This window comes from Alligator mississippiensis, chromosome 1 (genome assembly GCF_030867095.1).
Source record: "Alligator mississippiensis isolate rAllMis1 chromosome 1, rAllMis1, whole genome shotgun sequence".
Classification (NCBI taxonomy): Eukaryota; Metazoa; Chordata; order Crocodylia; family Alligatoridae; genus Alligator; species Alligator mississippiensis.
The window spans coordinates 175,401,227-175,424,426 of record NC_081824.1 but is presented as its reverse complement, the minus strand read 5'-3'; the positions used below and the strand labels follow the sequence as shown (position 1 = coordinate 175,424,426).

Genomic DNA, 23,200 nt, shown 5'->3' with positions numbered 1-23,200 from the left:
TAGTTGAGAGATTTTGCTGCCAGACAGGTGGAGCCAGGAGTTAATCATTTATAGGGCAAGGAGAGAATCCATGTTTGTATAGTGCCCAACATGATGGAAGTCCAATCCTAGCTGAGGCTTAAGAGCTTGGACATAATGTATGTGTTTGATAAGAAAGGATAAATAGACTCCCTTTCTCCCCAGAAGAGCTCGTTATCCTTCTTAAAGTTAGCCTTTCCTGAAAGAAGGCTTCAGGTCATTTTCAGTTGCTATATTTGAAAGTATGTAGAAATCTGCTACTGATAGAAGCTAAGCAATGTGATTTTATTCTGAGAGACTCCTAAGTAACCCCTCACTAGCAGTCTACTAAGAATTTACAAAGTGCTCTCTCACTCCATTTCCATCGATTCTACCTGGATAAACTGATGCAGAAGAGACAACGAGTGAAGAAATCCCTAAATATTTACTCTCAGAAATAGCTCCGTCTGACAGTTACTCTTTGAAAACATGCAGTGATGGAAGCTGAATCCTGAATCTTTGAAGTAGTGTGGTGATGAACATGTGAGGAATGTCTAACGGCAGTTTTGAGTCCCCTGACATTTCTGAGGTACATGAAAAAGTATCATATAATTCATAATATGACTGGCTTTTTTAGGCTTTATGATGCAGGAAATCCTGAAAGATGAATTATTTTATACTATAAGAGCACTGCAATTTCATCAAGACACAGAAAGCCTCTTACAATGAGATTATTCTTTCTACCAAAACACATCACTCCAAGCAAAGATCTTGATCTAATTAGGATTACAAGTTAATGTGCTTTAAAACAAGGGACTTTCTTTTTATGCCACTATAAATGGGAATTCATTGTGGATATGTTCATTCTAGTGTACATGAGCTGATATAAGCACCAGTTAAGTTGTACCCAAGCTTTTAATGCAGGGCTGAAGTGTGTTGAGTTCAGTGGGTGCTGGGCTGGATTCATTATTAGTCCTAAATTTTTAGTGTTAAAATATTTCTTCTTCTGACTCCTTAGATTTTCAAAATCTATTACTATATTTTGGTAGTGCTTCATGGCCAAAACTAAGGATGAGAGCCTGTGGTGCTAACTGCTATACAGACATGAAATGCAAAGGCAGTTCCTTCCTTAGAACACTTGGTTTATGGGAAGGAGCAACAGGTGGATGAGAAGCAAATGGACTGGGTTGTGGGGAGGAAGACGTTAACAGTGGAATGAGCAGCTTGTACTTGGTAAGCAGTATTTGCAGCTTAACACCTGCCTGCTATGGTCAGCTTGCAGGGTTTTCTGGGCTTGATGGCATCAGTCAGCCTTGAGTACAGGGATCTGAAGGAGACTACAGTAATATTGCAGACCTGAAGGGATTTAAACTTACATAATAATTATACTTAGTCTTTATTGCACTCTTCAACTTTAGGTTTCAAGACTCTTTATGTAGGAGGCCAGTATCATTATCTCCATTTTAGTTGAGGAAATTTGCAGTACAGAAAGGGATCAGTGCCCAATGTCAACCTACTAGGCCTGGGACAGTGCCAGAAATTGAACTCGGGTTTCCTGAGGCCCAGTACAGTGCCCTAAAATCCCCACTATTACAAACCCAAGCTAGAAATATTGCCAGTATGTTGAACAGAAGTGGGGGGAAATAGTTTAAGCATGACCTTACAGCCCAGATGTTGCCTGAGTCTGGTTACACTTAACAAAGTTACTAAATGCCAATTTCTGATAGCACCAATTTATCTGTTTGCAATTTTGATATGCTGTGTTACTTTCCAGGCAGAAATTTTAACAGGCCTCCCAGTTGGCAACCCTGAAGATGCCGGGAAGGTGGGATCCCTACTACTAGAAAGAGGCTGTAAGCTGGTAATTGTCACTTTGGGGGCAGAAGGCTGTGTGATGATATCAAAGGAAGATCCCATTCCAAAGCATGTTGCTGCTGGGAAGGTCAAGGCCATGGACACTACGGTACATTTTTGTGGTTTAACTGTCTTGCTCTGGAAAAGACTACTTACGCACTAAAGCAAAGCAATGAGTAATCAACCAAATCTCTGAGCACTAGCACAAAAGCTAATATATTATGTGCAGCTGATATCCTGCTTCCAGTCTGTTATATATTAAATGTCAGCTCACTGAAGTGGTATAGGCTGTACTATGATTACACTAGAGTTACTTTATGCACTGAGGGTGTCTTCATAGTGCTCTCTTCACTGGAGTCATTACTTCTCTCTTTTCTTTCTCATTTATGCACAAGGACTGTGACACAAGCTGCAGCCCTGTTGTGTTCATATTTGTACAGTCAAGTAATTCATCATCTCTAGAATTCAAATGATCCTGCTGTTTATGGAGTGGGAGAAAGGAGGGAATGCTGCCCTCTGACTCTGAAAATTGAATGGCTGACTCTTCCTACACAGGTCTGAACTGCTTTCCCAGACAAAAAGCCCTGCCTTAATCTAGCCTAATTAGTGTCAGGTGCTCAGTTTCCACAGAAGGTGGTGAAAAGGCACAAATAACATACTGCATCTGATAAAGGATACCTAGCTTTTAGTCCTTATTAGTTACTCTAGTACATTTTTCCTCTCTGTTCAAAGTGAAAGGCAGAATGCCCTACCTTAATTGAACATTAGGGCCAAAACAAACGCATCAGTAAAATCAATAGTTAAGCTTTTCATGGCTATGGGACTTTACTGCATTGCACATATAAGGCTATTTTGTGCTCTTAGTTGCATCTGACGTAAATCCAGTGGAGTTACTGAGAGTTGTGTTTGACCCCCTGCATGTGCTAACTATACTTTTAAATGTCTGAAATAATAACATCACATTACATATGTTCTGCTGCACTAAAAACATTGCAGAAACACTTGGAGATTTGGCCATCTGGTGCATTCTATATTTGAGCTGTATTAATAATAATATGTGGTTCTTATATAATGCCATTCAGCCAAAGCGCTACAAGTGCTTTTCAAAGGAAGAGACTATCATTACTTTACAAAGGGGGAAACTGAGGCACAGGCACTGAAATGACCTACCAAGTGGCAGCCAGTGACAGAGCTAGGAATAAAATCCATTTCACTCAAACAGAGGGTTCATTATTACAAGGTTTACATTGTGATTCATTGATATATTATGGGGCTTTGTATTTCACCTTTAAATTTCATTATGTTCAGATTAACTCTACAGTTCATGCTAAATTGTTTTCTTCTTCACCACCCTGCTCCCTGCCCTTCTGTCATTAAGAAGTTTTGTGATGACTCAGATCCATTGCCCTTAATGGAGGCAACATTATCTGGTGGATAGGAATAAAGAGACGAGGAGTTCAGTTCCTGTTGCCGCCATCTCTGCCATTGAATTGTGATCTGATCTGGAGCTAACTGCTTCATCTCCCTGTCCTTCATGTCACTGAGTGTGTTTTCACAGCGTGGGTTACAGAAGGGATAAAGAACCATGAGTGAACCACCACTTCCTAAAATTGTCACTGGGTCAGCTAATGTTTGCTAACTGAAGATATCTGCAGTAGTTGGGATACTCTAGCGGTGCTGAAAGGGTACACTGTGGCTGAAAAGTACCTTTTGTCTTGTTTGGCAGTTTAGAACTTCCTGACTTAACTGTTTTAAAAGTCCTGTTTTTCATACAGTGAGATATATTTTTTAAGCTTCCCAAGTCCTTGTCCTGCCTCCTTGTGGCGAGCAGGTTATTGTGAGAGTTGTTACAGTTCATTTTATTAATCTTCTTAAATAACACTGGGTTGTTTCAGTGTAACAGCTGTGCTCAGTTTACTCTTGGAGACTGAATGAAAAAACATGTGTTGGCCTTCCATTATAAATGCCTAGTGATCCTTGGCCTGATAATTACTGTTCAGTAAAGCAAGTGCCTTTAAAGAAATCTTCTAAATACTACTCTGAATAATGTGTCATTCTTCAGTAACCTGGGTAAGTTTATTACTTAAATACTAAAAGTTTGAATCAGACATTTTTCCACTCTTCAGATAAGTATCTTATTGGCAGAATATTGGCAATCCCAAGAGTTCATAACTGGTAATCAGATCTACAAAATTAGATTTAAAAAAACCCTCATGATTTTTAAGCTGTAAGAACACCTTTGATAAGATTCTGGTTTCTGAGCATTTAGCGTGCCCTCAGGTCAGATTTGCAACCATGAAAGCTAGAAGCTTACTTGGATGCTGAGATGCTGATGCAATCTCATCATTTCAGCAGACAAGGCTTTCAGCAAGATCCAAAATGAGATCAGGAGAACTGACAGCACTGTATTGGGTCCTCTAAGCCTGCCATGAGCGGTATGTTACCAGAAGCAATCTCTGTAGTAGCATAGTAACTGCCCTCATTCCTGCCTCCAGTTCCTCTCCACTGGTGACAGCAAGAGTGAAAAATCTGGGGGGAAAAAACCTGCATAGATATAGCCAAACAAATACAGAATTGAATACAGTTGAACTAGAGATGATGTGTCCCAGCCCTCATCTCATTAACAGTCTTATCAGAGAGGCTAGAGATCAAACTGAACCTAGAAGCTAAACTTTCCTCTCAGTTTTGGAGCTGGTCTGTTTGGGTCAGGATAAGAGACTGATAGTCAAACCATGGGGAAAGCTGGCATGCCCCATCTATTCTGTGGATAAACAAGGAGATGAGTATCTAGAGCTACAAGTCTGGCATTTTTCAGCCACACTAACTTCATTCTATAAAGAAGGAAAAAAATGACTTGGTAGATTTTTTTATCATTAATTATCTTAATATGGGCTTTACTAAAGTATGTGAAATTTCCCATGACTGTTAGCAGAACTGTCCATAGACAGTATAAGAAATCTAGTATACAACTAGTGATTTAGAAGGAAGTTTTGCAAGATGGGGTATTGTAAGGCCCAAACATCTGTTTCTCTTGTTATAATGACATACTGTAACAAAACCGCTCTCGGAAAGGTGTGACATTCCTTTCAATAGACTGGTTCACGATAAGCTTTTATATATATTTCAATTTTTAGGAACCCCAAATTCTTGATAATTTAGGATAATTTAGTGAATTATCAATAAATAATATGATCTGATTCATCTTTTATAGAGAAAACAAAAACAAATAGAGCCATGTCATTTTAACACTAGCGTTTGGACACGTACATTGAGGATTTTAATACATGTAATCTGAATAAGGCTAACTTATACGATAATATACCAAGCTGCAGAGGATCTACTACAGTATTTTTTATCTGTTTCAAATTACATCTATGAATTTTCCTTTCCTATTTTTAAAGGACACTATTTTTCACTTTCCTTGAAATTGAATATACAGAACTGTATTAAAATAGCTTTAAAAGTTAATGATCTTCTGTTTATATACTGCTTTCTATTCCAATTAGCAGCAGAGTGCTTTACAACTCTTGCATACAAATAGATAACATAATACACACATACACACGAGTATTGTGTGTCCCTATAAATTATGAATCAGATTGCCTACTGCTGAAATTCATCCACGGCTGAGGTGGGATGCAGCAACTTTTTAGCAACTCACCCCAACACAACTCAGCAACATGGAACAAGGAGTGAAAACTGTCAGGCTAAAGTCAGGTGTGACATAAATCGGGATTATCAGTATGGTGAACAGCAGCATAACTTAGGCTCTGAGGGCTAGACTCTCCTTGGTCTGTGACAGCAGCTGCCACTGGATACCAGGATATAACAGCCTTGGAGGAGCATCAAGTTTGCTAATGGGGAAGGTTGTCCACAACTTCCTCTGTCTGAGGGAACATATGGACAATGTGCAGCCTTTGCTCGAAGTTTCCTTTTTGCCTTGTTATTTTAGCCTCTTTTAAAGCCTTTCTTTTCCTGCTATAATCATGCCTTCTCCTCTTTGCAGTCATTTGAAGTATGATTTTGGCACTGTTTACATCTCTAAATTATATTCCACTGAATTGCTGAGGAGCATTTACATCAGGAGAGAAAAAATATGCAAGTTGGGGTTTGACTACCACCAGGACTAGCTCCCTTTTGTTTTGCAAACTGCCTGCTGTTCAGTAGCTTTTGAATCCCACAGTTGGGCATGTAGAATTGGGTGTTTTAGTATCTGCATCCTGACTTGCAGATGAAATTGCTGTCTGTTCCCACAATTGGTGAAGATTGTGCACACAGCACTTAGAGGAGGCTTGGAGCCCCTTTTTAAGTGTTCCCATAATTATTGCAAGAACAAGTATCTGGTTTATATCTCAGCCAAAACACAGCATCTGTAACATCACCATGGCCCATGGCAAACCTGTTGAATTTTTAGTGACACCAGATCTTCTGTCTGTCTCTTCTGTCCTGGTACTGGTCAGAACTTTGATGAGAGAACTGAGGAGATCACAGCTTAAGGTGACATAGGTGATCACAAACAGGGGAGTTCATAGAAGGCAGAGATGTAAAAGTTGTTTTGCCCTCTTGGCCAGATCCAGAACAGGGCTCTTTGAGGGTTGGACCCAGACTCGTCTCCAGTGGTGGGTGGCATTAGCCACTGTGCTGCCTGCACTACTGTGTCAGCACAGGGAAACACAGGGCCTAACATAGCAATTGCTTGCCCCACAGTCACCATAATGCATCCCTAACGTGACTCTATACCCCGGAATTCAGTGGTTGGGCCTACCCTCACTCATCCTACCTCCTAGGAGCCCCACGAGCCAGATGTTTGACCCCATTGGCTAGGAACAGACACTCAGAAAGCCTGAGCCTGAATTGATCCAATCTTCACAGGTTAATCTAACCTGCCTAGCCTGAATCCATTTGTAACTGCACAGACATCTCCTCTGAACTGAGAAAATGGCTTCGGCTAGAAGCCGGGGGGGGTGCTAGAGCAGCCTACCCTTCCCTTTTATAGTGCTGAGCTGAGGGGGGGCATGGCCAGGCCCCAGCAGGAGGCTCTGATTATGGAGGGATTCCCTGCCCTTGCTGGTTAGTGAGGTAGTGAGGGGGCCAACAACATTTATCACCCCATCACCAAAACAAAAGCTCTCATTATTTCAAGCTCTTCTTAAACAACTTGTTCCAAGGAAGGAGGGACATTACAAACTACCTGTTGATTAGCTCCATAAGATCCTTAAACCTGTCCTGCCTCCCTTTGTCCGGTCTCCCACAGCATGGAACATAGCCAGCATGTGGTCTGCTAGCTAATGCTGAGAGGTGTCTGTGTAAGGCACAGAGGAGGGGGGAACCCTGCTTACAAGGGAGTGGTGAGGGTGGGGGAGCAGGGGGAAGCTAGGCAGATGCCTAAAGTCTCTGCTGGAGCTGCAGCCAGGGAGCAGAGGGGAGGGGCCAGCCCTGCTGGGCTGGAGCAGAGAGCCCCACCCAGCCCAAGAGCATGTGGGGTTGCTGGGGGAGTCTGATATGCAGGAAGGGGTCTGGGACAGACATTGCATAAACCGGCTTGACTCAAATCAGTTAAGTCTGATACTAAATTCAGCCAGGTTTATCTCAAGCTGGTTTCAGCCATTTTCAAACCTGTTTATGTGCAGTGAACATCTGTTCTGTTACAGGTTTAAACCAGTTTCTGATCACTTAAACCGGTTTGTGTGTAATGTCTGTCCTTAGTCCTTGGCTTAAAGAATGGGATAAAATACTTGTTTTCCTCTGCTTCGTCATGGCTAATGCTTGGCACAAGCATATAGGGCTTCTCTACATGTGCAGGGAGCCTGCTGCAACACACTGGAAATACTCAATTAATCGAGTCTGCTGGAGCGTGAAAATTAACGTGCTCCAGCAGACTCTAGAGTCATATGTATCAGCATCCCCGTGCTGAAAAAATGGCAATGGGGCACTTTAGTTCAGAGTGCCCCACTGCCATTTTTTCAGCATGGGGATGATATACACGTGACAATTAGGCGCTTTTAATTAGTGCGACTCGCTAATTAAAGTGCCCCCCCTCACACGCCTCCTGGAGTACATGTAAAAATGCCCATAACATATCCTGTAGAGTCTCCCACAGTCTGAGGCCCCAGCATTCTCCAGGGCAGATAATGGAAGCTGTTTGACATGCTTCTGAATTTCCTGACCATAAATGTTACCTTTAATCTTTTTTATATAACAAGATGCAAAGGGAGAGCTTGTTGCAATGCGACTTTGTCAGCAGACATTTTCTATTCCACTCCTCTTAGGTTTTCTTTTTAGTTTCTTCTTAGAGTGTATTAAATCTTCCCCTGGTTTGCACTGTTTGAAGTAAACTGAAGATGCTGTTTTGAAAGTGATAAAAAGGATCCTATGAGTGGCTTTGTACTGAACTGTGAAGTTGCCTTGCACTGTGTTGTTCTATAAAAAGTGTGATGAGAGCAGATGGTTTTAGTCAATTAGATATGCCACAGTATCCCTGTCTGTGGTGTGACTGCTGCAATGAAGGTAGTGTAGTCTAGTGATTTGAGAAGGGACTGGGTAAAAACCACTTACTCTACCACTGACTTGCTCCATATCCTTGGATGAGTCACCTGACTTGCTTGTGCCCCAGTCTTTCTACCTGTAAAATGGAAATAACATTTACATGTGTTAGACATGAGAAGTCTACATTAGAAAGGAGAACAGAACTTAGAAATCCTTCACAAACTTGTCTCTTAGCCCTTCTGCTGTAGGGGCCTTACTGACACAGAGATGCTTTCTTTCTCTTTGTAGAGCTGAGAGTTCTTGTGGCGGGCAACTTCATTTACACTAACTTTGTCCAGCTTAGCTTTCTCTCCTCTTCTGAAGGATGGCTCAGCCAGAAAAGTGAAGTGGACACTGAAATAAAGCCACAACCCATAAACCAGAAACAGCCGTGTTAGTAACAGCAATCCTTTGTCTCCTGACTTTGTGGCCTAACGTCTCTGGCTCAAAGGGATATAAATACAACACTCCATGCAATGACTAATTACTGAAAATTCTGTGCATCAGCAGAAGTGGAACTTGTGGTTGACTCTAATATTATAAAATGCCTTTGCTGTTTAATAATCTTGTAGCTGTCCATTATTTAGAAGGCAGTTTGCACAAAGAACAGCGATTTTGTTTCAACTATCTCTCACCAGAATAAAAATGCAGCTGCTAGTCAATGAAGCATTTGGCAGACAATGGATTTAATGGAGACTTCTGTAACTTGCTAAGGGGAGAAAAATGTTGTTGGGTGTTTAACCTTTTCCTGCCCAGAGCTGTAGTATGAGAGGGGGAAGTGCATTGACCATGAAGGGGGAGGTCCTGTTTGAAAGACCTTTTTCTATCAGGCAAACAACTTGACCATCAGTGGGATTTATTCACACACCAACACAGAGTAATTATGCCCAGAGCTCCCATTAACATCCCACAAGCCAATGGTATAATAGCTCCCTTTATTTAACATGGAACCAAAATAAGTTAGTCAATAAATAAGTTTAGTTCCAGTAATAGTCTGCTTTCTGACTTAGCCTTGTGATTTCCCTCTCTCACAAATATGGAATCCATTGAATATGAGGAGAGAAAAACCATAAGGAATAAATTAACCTGCCAGACACTCCAACCGGCAAGCCATACTGAAAATCTATTTAAAACGGCATCTATTATTTTCTGAAGTTCAGCTTAACTGTGAAAGTGCACATGACTGAAATCATTGTATCTGACTTGACTCACAATTAAGTGTAGATGTGAATCTGTTTGCTCATCACAGCTTCTGCTTCTGATTCAGACTCTATAATACACTACAGTCTTAGAAAACTTGGTCAAATGACTGAGGATAAACAGATGACCAGTAGAAAGTAATTCCAGAGGTTTGCAAAGGTTTTTCATCCCCTTGGATATCAGGAGCTAAATGAGGAAAAGAGGAGGAGGAGAGACAGAGATGTATAACACCTTGAACTTGTTTGAATACAAGGGAATCCCAAGCACTTTGAGAAGCTTGAGACTTACCATTCCTTTGAGATGAGAAAAATGTATTATGCCTTTTACAGGCAAAAGAAATGAAATCCAAAATGGCAGTAACCACAATTCTGAAAGTGCTGATCAGCGCTGAAAAATTGGGTCAAAAGTCCTTGCCCCGGGGTTATCCAAGGGACAGGTGTGGCACACTCAAGAACATAATCCAGCAGTAGTGGACCCCTGACTGCTGTTTGAACCATTAGACAACACTGTGATGAGGAAAAGACTTTTTATTTGCTTAGTAGCTTTATACTTTAATCACTTAACAAAAAAAAATAAATAAAATGAGCAAACAGATGCAGGGTTGCACCTACAGTTTACAGGACTGTTTTCCAGTGGAAGAGTCCATTGAACACCCTGTCTTATTCTGATCTTATTCTTAGCCACCCAGGATTTCACCAAATCCCTCTCCAGGCCTGCCATTGAGTGGAAGGGACTGCACAACTCTGTACAGTTTCCTTCCAGCTGGAAAGGCATGATTTAACAAGAGATACAGCTGACAGAGAGAAGAGGGCTTGAAGCAGGGTTAGTGTTTGCCACAAAGTGTACCAAATTACAAGGAGTATTTAATGAAGCCGTGGAATGGAAATAAGATTAAAACCAATATTTAACTTGCTCTCTCATCTAATTGTGAAGAGCTCCCTAGAGCTAAAACAGAACAGTGACCCTGAGGTCAGATACTTCTGTACGCAGTGAATTATCTGGCTCAGTTGTCCAGAAACTCCAGGTATCAATATCCCATTTCCTTCTCAATCAACTCAAAATTTTATTTTGGGTATACGTTTGGACCCAGTCACTGTCCTCTCTGAGTGCCTCAGAACGTCTAATACACGTATCCTCCTAACAAACCTTGAGAGAAGGCCAGGCACTTACAGACTGAGAACTGAGGCAGAGAGGGCTCCTATATGCATGCAGGGAGCCTGTTCTGTGGTGCTGGAAATCCAGCACACTGGAGTAATCGAGTCTGCTGGAGCGTGAAAATTAATAGGCTCCAGCAGACTTTAGCGTTATGTGTATCAGCGTCCCTGTGCTGAAAAATGGTGGTGGGATGACTTGAACTAAAGCTCATTTGATGAACTTTAGTTCAAAGTCCCCTGCTGCCATTTTTCAGCACAGGGATGCTGATACACGTGACACTCGGGCACTTCTAATAAGTGCAGCTTGCCCAGAGTCCAGAGAGACTGACTGCACCATCTGTGGCAGCCAAATATTGACGGTTTCCCAGGTGAGGACGCTGACCACTGATCCATGCTGCTTCTTAAAGACAGGTACAAGAGCATTAGGAATGGTGCAAGGATTTTTCTCCAGGTCATTGTTTAGGCCATAGTACCAGGCATGCCATACAGCTGTGTTGGTGGTTGAAACACTAGCAGCTTAACAAGGGTTCACGTGACCTGTTGTCATGAGCTGGTAGGGCAGTGCAACAGCACAAGTCTCTCTCTTTCAGATGCAGCACCCTGCTTTGCCTAGAGACTGCACCTCTTCCAGCTGTTACAGTACTAGTATACCAGTATGGCCCTACCCCAGACTCCCTAGCCGGATTCCCAGATCAAGTCTTAGTAGCAGAGGCCGTGTACCAAATTATTTTTTAAAATGTGAGCTGTATGAATTAGTCCTTTTCAGTGTGTTATCTAATGTGGTTTTATAACAAAACCATGCAGCATACCTACACCCTGCCTCGAGAGAGCAGAAACTGGCTCTAGGTGCTTTGACCCATTTGCCTTGCACAGCTTAAATTAAGAGACCTTTTATACATTCAATTACAGAAACTGTGAAAAACAAAAGTAAGAAAGTCAGGAATAATGTGGAGTTGTTATGCAATGAACGGCATGCTGGGGGGTGATGGAAGTTTCTGTGGGACTCTGCTCAGAGCTGGGCTGCACAGCACTGCAGGTGCCACACCGAGACTTTGACTCTAGTGTTACAGTTCTATCACAGAGTTACCCAGTGCAGGATACAGTAGTGAGCTTTGTTTCAAACATGTGTAATTATATGGGTGTGGGTAACACTTGTGCACCATTCCAAGTGAGTGAGTGAGAGAGAGAGAGAGAGAGAAATGTTTCCAGGACAGAAGGGCTGTTGTTAAATCAAAATCTTGGTTTTGAACTAAGATTCTCTGCCACGTGTCCAGGAGCAGAACAGAAGGCTTAACGTAGGGTACGTCAACACGTGTGCTTTAATGCACAGTGGCCTATTTTACTCTGAATTAAAGCAGCACGTAAAAAACCATGCTATTACACTCATGTGCAGTAAAACAGGATACTGCACATTAAGTGTCACCTAAAAAGCATGCACTGGTGCTACTGTGCATTAGGGCAGCCTAATGTGCATTAATTTAGTACCTCACATTGGAGGTACTAAATTTTGATGCACATTAGGAAAGGCACATTAATGCATGTGTAGACATGCCCACAGAGAAGGTATCTAGCCATCTTTGTGCCATCTCAGGTCTGGGCTGCTTTCTAAGACATAACCTCCCTAAGGCTTCGTATGGTTGTCAGCACCAGCCAAAATGGCTGTAGCAGAATGTATTATAGTACCATCCTTGACACACATCTCTGCTGACAACACCCCCTACACTTAAGGCAGTCCAACACAATGCCAGAACCAAGAGGGTTCTTTGGAGATTATCCCCCCTGGGTGTCTATCTTACTCAGTGTCAACAGGAGATACAGTACCCTTGAGACACCTGTGCAGCACTGCATGAATACTATTTAGACCTGTACACTCTGGAGTGTCCTCTTGTACCGACAGTTAGGAGGATGGAGGACTAGTCCAACCAGTGGGCAGCCACGCCTGCTTGTGCACACTCCTGCTGCTAAGAATAGCTCCTAAAAGCTGGCACTCCTTAGGAACCAAGAACATCACCAGCCCAATTGCTTTTTCTGGCCTGAGCAGTAGGAATGGCTGAAGTTGAAAAAGTGAGCCACTGCATACTGCTGCGAAGTGTTCTTGGCCATGCTAATGATCTAGTCATCACTTTTTCATCTTGTATTTGTGGTCATCCTAGAAATGCCAAGAAGCCTCCTTTTCTTCCTCTTTTAGTAACTGTACACTGATCAGAAGTGCTGAATCCTCTTCTATGAAAATTAGTATCTTCTCCACAGAACAAAGGTACAGACTGGGCAGTAGCAAGAAGAACCCCAGTGCTGAGTACCTCAGCCTGACCTTGCAGGGAGAGGAAATGTCAGGCTCTAAGGTCCTGCTCCTGCCTGTATTTACCAGAGATGCTGGTTGCAATCGTACTGAAACTGAACTGAGACCCAATTTCCTTCAATGGGTTTTCAACTGGGTATTTTGGTCACTACAGAAACCAAGAAAGATCTGAATTTGATTTATGGTCTTACATAATATGCGTTTTAAAATAACAAGAACAGAGAAATGAAAATGATGTGGAAATCGGGCTGCTTGCTTTTGCAAACTCTAACCATGGAAAAGGTCACAAGTTGTATTTCTTTTCAAGAGTGAAAGGGTTAATCTCTCTGCCTGTACCCTGGACAAGAAGGTATTTTACAGATTCTTTGGGTTCAACCAAATGAAAGGAAGCTAAAAACATAACAAGTTTGGGTGAGTAATGGCAGCAACCTGTGGGAATGGGTATTTAGGGCCAGTTTGTGGTTGAACATAATGATTTCGTCACATTCCTCAGGGTTTTGTTTAGAATTTTTTTTAAATCATCCCTCCTAGTACAACTGGGACATGGAAAAGCAGATTCCAACTTTTGGCAGTGATGTTTGCCAGCTGCCCAAGTGGTTGGGGAGTGGATTTCTTAATTCAGTTTAAAAGTACATGGCTGGACACAGAGGGAGAAATGGAGAATGCCTCTGAAAGGTTGTGTCCACCTTCCTGTGACTTCATTTTAAGATTGAATAAGGAAGGCATAATGCCCTTGAACAAAGTTGCCTGGCTAGGGGGCAACTGTATCCTGCAAAATAGACCCCTCTAGCCAGGGGCAGGAACTGCATGTTGAACTGCTGCTTGCTATTGCCATCTCTGTCATTCACACTCAGTAGACACCTTGCTGGATTTGTTTAAGTGCATATTTAAGTGATGGTCTCTTTGTGTGCAGTCACAAACAATGCTCTGGGGCAATCACACTGCAAATACAGAACTTCCCTGTGACTAACAGAGCAAGGCAATATGATAAGGAAACCCTGCCAAAGTATGCATCCTACAGAAACATTTTCAGCCCTTTTCATACTGTGGCCGCACACTGGGCTGACCCTCTCTAGATTGTCCCCAGAATTGTTTGTGCCTGTTACCAGTGAGCTTCCAAGAACCCACCATGGGATCCACATGCTTGTATATAAAGTAATCTTGACATCTGAAAAGTGACAGACAAAATATTAAATGGGAGACCATACATTGGAGGGAGGGGAGGGGAGGGGAGTGGGGTGGGGTGGGGTGGGGAGGGGAGGGGAGGGATATTGCACCACTGTGAATCCTCTTGAACCCCCTGGTTCAGGGCTGACAGGTTGAGTACTGCTGTTCTACTGAACTGGCTGACACAACAAAAGACTGCAATCTGAAAGAAGAGCAGTTCTGTCTTGTAGATCATATCTTGCTGAGTCAAAAAAGGGAAAGATTAAACATGAACACTCATAAAAAAGATTATATCAGATTGGCCAGAAGAAAAATGAAAAAGCTGCCAAGACAACATGCCCACAATGAATTCAGTGACAAAAACTACCAATGTTTTTCCAGGATGTGTAGCACAGAGGTTACCAGATGTTGTGGACAGCAAACAAAGGCTAGATACTGTGGCTTTAAAAGAGGTATTCATGAATATATATATATATTTTATTTTTTTTTTTTTTTTTTTTTAGGGGCAAAAAAAGGAGGCCTTTTGAACAGTTCTAGGTGAGATCAGAGTGGTGTGTGTGTTTGCGTTTTGTCTTATCAATCCCTGTATACCTATCTCTCTGTTCTGGAGCAAGTTAAATTCTTGTGCTCTGCTGCTCCTGGCTGCATGAGCCATCCTTCCCTGTCAAGATTACCTTGCTGCAGCAGCATGCAAGAAGTACAGAAGGAGAAGCAAAGAGTGCGCCGATTGATTCCTAGAAGAACAGGAATGGGACATTCCAAGAGAGCCCTTCTCAGTCACACCCACATCGCTAGTCTCTCCTTCTGTGTTTGACTCTAGTTACAGTAGAGATAGGAAATAGGGTGCAGTGGAACTGATGGCAGACTTCCTGTACTACCTCGCGCAGCTCCTGGATGAGTGCTAAAGTTGCAAACTTTGGCCTTAGGCTATGATACTCGAGAGATTGATAGAGTGCTACCATGGCAGAGGGGTGGGACGGGGGGATTTAATAGGTTTGTGTACAGATGGGGACTTTGAGGTAAAGAGTGGGCCTGGGAGCTGCCCTCAGTAGTAACTTGGCAGTATGGCCTAAAAGTCTTTTGGTGTTCTTCAGTCTGACGGAAAAAGAGCAAGCATGGCTACCACTGTTACTAGCATGTTAATGTCCTCCTTTCAATAGCTTGCTTTAAATTCTTGGAGATTGCTAAAGGTTACTCCCACCCCTAGCAGAACTCAAGCAGCTTCCCCCATTGGGGAAGGGGAATCTACTGCTAACTCAGTCTGCAGGGTTTCCAGCTGTTTTGAGCTGCTGGAATGGTGGAAGTCGGGATATAGTCCCATTATTTTGGACGTATTTTTCTTAAACAGGAATTGTGAACTAATGTATAAGTGTGAGCATTTGTTAGATAGAAATTTGTTAGGTAGCTTGAAAGACAGAAATGATGGAGGGGGCAACATAATTCTTGGGGAAGTGAGATAAGTAAAGCCAACAGCAGGAACAAAATACTGGTTTTGAGTTGTAGAGATCTGAGAAATAGCTTGAGAAAGTGCTGTGGGGAACTTACAAACACAGGTGCTACATTTAGAGCTGGGCTTGAACCAGTAGTCTAGATCTGTACAGCCCCTCTAGCTTTGGGGAAACATAGATCTAGCTGCACAGCTAGTCTGTATCCCTGTAGCAAAACATGTATTGGAACATTCTCAAACTTGGCAACTTAGATCGGTTGTTATCATCATTATCACTGATGCCTGCACACCACTCTGCATCCTTTTGCTTATGCAATTCAAGTCTTGCCATATGGGCTTGTTCTTCCAGATATCTATAGCAAAAGGCAGTTTTATAGGATTTGGGGAGTGGTAAGAGTTGCATTGCACTGTCTTTGGATACAATGAGGCTGCTGACAGACGTTCATTTGAAAGCGCCGGGATCTGATCCACAATCCCAACAGTTGCGTCTCCTGCCATGCCACACATTGTGGCTTTGGGGATCAGATCTAAATTGCATCCGATTGCCATGCAGGGGCAGTTCAGCTCCCCCTGTGTCAGTAAATAGCCAGCCAGGTGCCTAGTACACCTGGGCTCAGAGCACCAGTCAGTTGATTGGCACCCCCAATCTCAGGAGTACACTGGAGCTCTTCAAGACTCTGGTGCACTCCCCCATCTGGGAGCAGCAGTAAACTAATGAGTTGACTGCTGGCATGGCAGTGCACCAGAGCCCTTCAAAGGCTGATCAGCTGATTGGCACTGGCCACGCATTCAGTATAAGGTGCAATGGGAACCAACCACATATTTTGTGTAATAATTTTATGGCTTATTTCTTGGTTTATCGCACCATTAATTGCATGAATATGGGTAACTACTTAAAATGTGATTAGCTGGTTAATCATATCTTAAGCATAACATCTGCCAGTGGCCTAAGATTCGTACAACTGTTCTAGTCAGAAAAGAGGTTTTTTCCACCTGGTTTTGTGTCTCTCTGTTAGGTGTATGAACTTCCAGATCAAGTGAAAAGGAGGTCACAGCTCACAGGTCAAATGTGAAACTAAGGAAATGGAAGGTACCCAAGAAAAGGCTGATTGCAGGTTCAACTGAAAATCTACCCAATAATACATCCTAAGTGAGATGGTCCAAAATTTCCATATCTACTGCACCAAGATTGAAACCAAATTAGTGGTAAATTGTTTGAGCTGAAAGGAGAATCTCACAGGTTCGGCAGGATAAATCTATGTGTTCAGAACTAAGTTTAAAGTTCCTGGTCCAGCATGCTTACTCCATTGAATACCAGAGAAATGTTCCTTTTTTCACCAATGCTATATAGCACTGAAAAGAGTTTATATGAGCTTCAGCTCTTTACAGGCTGTTTTGATGTGGGTCGACACTCCCTGTGGGTCGACACCTCCTTTTGGATTTCCTCTGTGGCAAAGATTAAATAACTTGTAAAGAGAAATTACAATTTCTCTGCTTGTCTTCTTGTTTCCTACATTCAGTGGCTGTTCAGAGTGTAATGACATAAAAGAATGGAGCTTTCTCTGTAGGTGACCCCTTGCCGTGGTCTTATCAACATGAGCCAAGACAAACTTACCAGTACACAAATGTCTTGGATTGCTTTTCTTGCAAACTAAGAAGCAGTAAGTCCTGAATTCTGATCCAAACTAATGTCATGGTGCAGCACTTGGCAGCTCACCTGAACTTGAATTCTCCCAAGTATGCATTACTTTTGGATGCTTCAGATTTTGGGTTCCCAACTTGGTTCTGATTTTCAGAGTTGCTGAAAATGCAGAAGTCCCACTTAAAGCCAGTGTAAGCTGTAGATGTTTAACATCTCTGAATCTCAAGCTGTCTTGATGCAAACACCTAGAAATATACCTGTACCGCTTCGTGCACAAAAGTTGCCCTCCTGCCAAGAAACAGCTTTGGGAGAGTCTGGTGTCAATATGTACTGTCATGGTCACACCAAGCCAATCCTCGCACAAATCTGTGAGCTGGATGCAAGTGAGCAGGGTTTTTTTCAGTCTCATTTAGGGGTTGTATGGACATATCCCCAGCGAATGCTTCAGAAATGTTGATCTTAATTTCTGTGTCTCTTTCCCATCCTGTGCAATGAGAACAGTAAATTACTTACTTCCCAGACAACTGATGTGTGAGGGCTTTCAAAATGTGAAGTACCATGTACCCTGGGCTCCCATAGACTCTCTAAATGGGCTTTTTAGACCTATATAAAATTTGCAGGATTATGACTGGGTTTTTTTTCAGTCTTAAAATATTTCTCAATATCCACCACAAACCAAAAAACTTTCTGGAGCAATCTAGGTCTCTGTTATGCTGTTTTTTGATCCACATAGAAATGGTGGAAAGCCCTGTGCAGTAAGATATTTCAAGAAGAAAGGAAAATGTATTCAGGAGAGTGTTTTAAGACTCATCTCTCAGGAATGCATGGGGTTAATGGTCAGACTGATTAATCACTGGTAATGAACCATCAAGAAATCTGTCAGGAAGTGGGTGCAAATTCCTGATGGCTGATGCGAACTATTGTGTGGTGTGTTTTTGGTTTTGATGTTTCCCAACTGATGGTCTGTAGTGGATATTCTTTAGCTATCTACATATACTTAAGGCCTAGCTTGTGTGCTGCCCTTGCTCGACTCCAGAGTGGTGAACAAACATTAACCTTGACATGGATATCAAAGGCCATAACACAGCAGCACTCCAGGAAAAACTAGCACTGCTCCCAAGAACAGGAGTCTGGATAGGAGACAGGAAGGAGACCTGGCTGATATCCCGATGAGTACAGGGGGAAGCTGGCACTGAGTGTGTAGCCTGCAAACACAAGAAGCAGCAGCTAGAGTGGTAGGCCATGCCGATACCACCTTTCTGCCAAGACTGGGTTTGTGACTGAGAACAGCCCTAGGCACTTGCTCCAAGCCTTTATGCTTCAAAGGTTCACCTTAGAGCTCTCCTGAGTATGTGGACCCTGGCTGACTGCACTAATGCTCACGCCCCATAACTCTTGCACAGAACCACAGGCTTTTCCCACTTCTGAGCAGACTTAGCAACAGTGTTGTTGTAGGATGTTTCTTCCTAGTAAGGGCCAGACTGCAGCTCAGTTGGTGTGTCTGGGCAGTTGTGTAAGAAGGAACAAGATAGTTCTCTATACACTTCTGTGCACCCTACTGGAGTACGTGGTCCTGGTATGCAGGGCTGAGTGGGGGCTGTACACTGGCAACTCTCTCCCCTAAGAGAGGGTGTGAAGTGGGTAAAACCTGACTTCTCTTCCAGTGTCTCCCTCTGCAGAGCTCAGCTGGCGGGGATAATAGCTTACTTGTACAGACTAGTAGCACATTCCTACTAGAGAGGAGGAAAATTTGGGCCTCTTCTGAGGCACAATTCCTTCCTTAGGATTATGCGTCTATATTTTAGCCAGTGCAGAATTGAAATGTAAACCTCAGCCTTTGTTACTTCTGTAAAATAGACTTCTGTGCATGTCCTATCAGACTGGAGAGTCATGTAATAAATTATTTAATCGGTGCTTTTCCAAAAAATATACCAAATCCAGGCTGTGATACATTTCCCCCTGACATTTCTATTGTCCTCATTTACTCGCTAATTCAATAATATGCAGCACAGGCCTGAGCCTGGTGCCACTACCACGCTGCTGTAAAAAGGTACCATTCTGTTTAGATTCTCATTGCATTCTCATACTACATCTTAAATTGAATCAGTGCTGTACATTGGAAAAACACAAATTGTGACCTCTATGGGATCACTGGAGAAGTGCTGTTTAGAAAGTTTTGACTAGGGCTTCAGGCTACTGAATTCATATTTTCCTTTTGTCTCATTACGATGACTTTTCCGTAAGAGAAAATCACTCTGGGGAAAAAAAAGTTCAGTGGAGGTCACTTTGGGAGTACCAAGTACAACTTTTCCGGGACTGCAAATTATATTATCATCATTATGGCAAGAAAGCTCGGTAAAACACCGAAAATCATCTTATTGTACAGATGAAAAGCATCCCATTGTTCCAAGCATTATTGACTGAAAAGTGCTTTACTTGCAAGGAAATAAACTTCTGAACAATATAGTTTCCAGTTACAAAGCACTTTCCTTAAAAAGCTTCCCAGGGCATTGTATAAAAATAGCTATACTAGTGTTGTGAACAAGCCACTGACTAATCAGGGCTTACAAATGCTAAGGTATAAATAGAGGAAAATTCTGTGGGTTTTCCCTCCCCCAGATGTACAGAATCTTGAGCCATTTTGGGCTGCCATAAATAAAAATGCTCTTTTACAGAAACAAAAGGAAGTACCAGGAAAACATGGAGCATCCAGAATGACAACAAAGAAATGGGTTATAAATAAAATCAGTGCAAAGCCATAGAACTAACAATCACAGTTCTAACATAGCAATTGTTATACCTATCTATGCCAGAATTTCATTTTACAGTGACCAGCGCTGGATGTTTCAGGGAAAGGTAGAGGAATAAACTGTTGGTGGGAGAGTGGGTGGGAGGATTAATGTGCTAACATTTGCAAACGGCTTTGCAGTTCTTGGAAAAAGAGCTGTACAGTGCAAAGTATTACTACTACATAGTAAGTCCATATTTTTCTTAGAAGAGAATGGGAGGTAGAGTGCTGCATACCTTGATGGTCCGCTCAAAACCCAACATTTACGAGGAGCACATTTTGTATTTGCTTATAGTAGATTCTGAAAGGTACAGAATTAACCACTTGTTAGCCTGGATCTTGAGTAATCTCAATTTTGTTTTAAGCCAGGTAGATGAGGTGTAGTCCCTCTGGGTCCCATTATCTCTCTAGTTCTCTAGACCAAATGATACTATTATATAGGCTTCAGTCACAACACACTGGACAGAGAGCATTCAGGGAAGTGTTGGATAAATAGGTTTCTTTAAGCAAAAAAAATATTTTTATTGCAGTTACTGTTTAAATTGAATTGGTTCCCTTCCTGACTTGGAAATGAATTTTGACTACTTGTCCATACAGCTACCTTCCTGCACTGTCCCTGGAGACAGATTGGAACAGCCTGCATACCAAATGTTTCCAAGACCTGTGTGGTTGTTCCCAGTTTGAAAGCATCCTACACAGATCAAGTTTATTTCCCCATAACTGCTGAGCTTTGGGAGTTGCTTCTTTGAGTTCAGTGATGTGACACTGCCCTTTGGTGCTTTAAGCACCAGGAACCCTTTGTGAGAGAGTAGCTAGAGAAGCTCCATTATGCTCCCAAGGGATGTTGATCACCTGAGCTTCTGGGAGTGCATTGTCCAACCATTTTGCTGCCTTCTCGTCTGTAAAGAACATTGGAAAACCTTCCTGTATCCAGTTGGCATCATAGTCTACACTTAGCTCTCCTTTTCATCTGTCATTCCACATCAGTAAGGGGGACCCTTGCATCCTCAAGAAACAAGGTGTCTGCAAAGAGGCTTCACAAACCCCAGGAACATTAGGCCACCATCCCATAACTGGAAATGCACAATGACTTTGAGAGAATTGGCTTTTCCAGCTGCTAGAACTAATTGTCTCTAGAACTGCTAGAACTAATTGTCCTTTGGTTCAGGAGTAATCAATGACATAACCGTTGTAGATTATATTTAAAAAATTACAGTGACAACCTTGACATTGAAGAATCTTCTCTGGCAGATAATCCTCTAACACTGCCATATGTGAAATGGGCAGTTTGATGTTGCTTGTTTTGAGTGCTCTTCATTAAAATGCTTAATTGGCATGTTGCATTACCCAAGCAATCACTGTAAGAATGATGACTTGATTTAAAAACAACCGTTTTCTATTCTTAGCATTGCAGCCTGAGCAGCAGAGACAGATCTTTCTGTTCATGTTTCGCCTCTGCTGCATGTAACAGTAGTTGGAAAATTGTTTCAATTTGCTCGTTAATACTTTCATAGATTATATTTTATAATCTAAGAGGAGCCCAAGATCATCTACAGCAGTGTTTCCCAACATTTTTCATCCCACGGCATACCAGCCAGACGTGGAACCGGGAGTGGGAGGGGGGCAGTGGCAGTGCGGGGCTGGCTGGGGCACACCAGTGGCACAAGGCTGCAGTGGCGGCACTGGCTGGAGCCACGCCCCCCCAGATTCCGTGGCCCATCCAGTAATGTCTGACGGCACACCAGTTGGGAAACGCTGATCTACAGTTTGCCTTTGGTACAGGACAAAAGCAACTAGCAGTGCTTAACCATCATCACCTGCTTCAGCTCCACCTGCCATTGCAGTAGCACTATAGAAACCAGAGCAGAGACAAAAAGACGGAACAGAAAGCCATAAAACCTTAATCTGACAGCTTTCTGTTTAGACAGAAAACACTGTTGACACAGGTGATGCTATCCTTACCTTATAAAATGTAACTATTGTTACTAGCTTGCGATTGGCTGGATTGTGGTTTTGCATTGTGCTGAATTAGAGACACTGAAAGCAATGCAGGAGCGAAGCAGCCAAGATTCAGGTTCAGACCAGGGCATGCATTAAGGAAAGGTGCCTGCCTGAAACAGCCACTGCTGACTAGGAGAATATGTGGGACTGCCAAAGTTCATTTCCCAGGGCTACTGTGTTGGGGGGCTGATTTCCAACAGCCATTCTACCCTCCTTTTTCAGCTACTGTTTTACCAGCAAACATCTCTGAGTCTGGTATCATTACAGTTGGTCTCAAGGGTGATTTCTTTTTCCTCTTTTAATGTGAAGGAAAATAATGGCAACCATCAGAGCACAAGAGAAAAGAAAATTATGTTTCTTCCCATCCCCAGTTTCCAGTTAGTCAGAAGTTGTGTTCAAGCCAGAAACGTGCCCTCATCTCAGGTGCCTTAGGTCAAGTCTATACTTGGAAAGGTGTGTGTGGGAAATCCTTCCCAAGTACACATAGAGCTTGCACCACTTGCTTAAATAATGTAAACTGTACAAGCAGGAGAACATTTTTGCCAGCATCTATTTGAGGGCTTTTGAAGTTGTAAAAGTGTTAGCATGACTTCTTTTTGACATTACCATCCCAGCATGGGGTTGTCTCAATCTGGCTTTAGCCATCAAGGCAGGGATGAAGACAGATGCACTGTGCTATGGAAAACTCAAATTCATTTTTAATTCAGCCCTAGTGTAGTTCATAACATTATGGATTCTGCAATTAGCAAAACAATAATTAATACTAGAAGCACTGGCAAGGTCAGTTCATGGCAAAACTGGTGGCTTCTGGGGAGGACACAAGTGGCAAGAGTCCCTTTGTGGAGCTCAGCTGGCTTATAAACTACTCAAAACTAACACTTTTTCCTTCCATGTAGATAGCTGGTAACCCAGAGCTTAGTTAGAAGACACTCATTCCTTTATGAGCTACCACAAGCAAGCTTACCCCAGGGGTTACAGCAACATAAGCAGTGCATGCAATGTGCAGCTTCAGTTATAAAAACCTCACAGCAAAGGATGGCTAGATTCTGCATCATTCTGCAACTAGGAATTTACAACCCACATAGCTCAAGTCTTCTCCTTCCCTCTCTTCTTTATACCACTGCCC

At 42.5% G+C, this 23,200-nt stretch overlaps 1 protein-coding gene across 2 annotated transcripts in view; it reads left to right on the top strand.

The window, feature by feature from the left end:
- RBKS (ribokinase) overlaps nucleotides 1-23,200 on the top strand; it is a 94,677-nt gene that overhangs the window by 69,618 nt on the left and 1,859 nt on the right. For both annotated transcript variants that reach the window (XM_014598027.3, XM_014598028.3), the window contains one exon: nucleotides 1,772-1,960. In XM_014598027.3, the coding sequence (XP_014453513.1) occupies nucleotides 1,772-1,960 (189 nt within the window). The remainder of the gene's footprint in view (nucleotides 1-1,771; nucleotides 1,961-23,200) is intronic.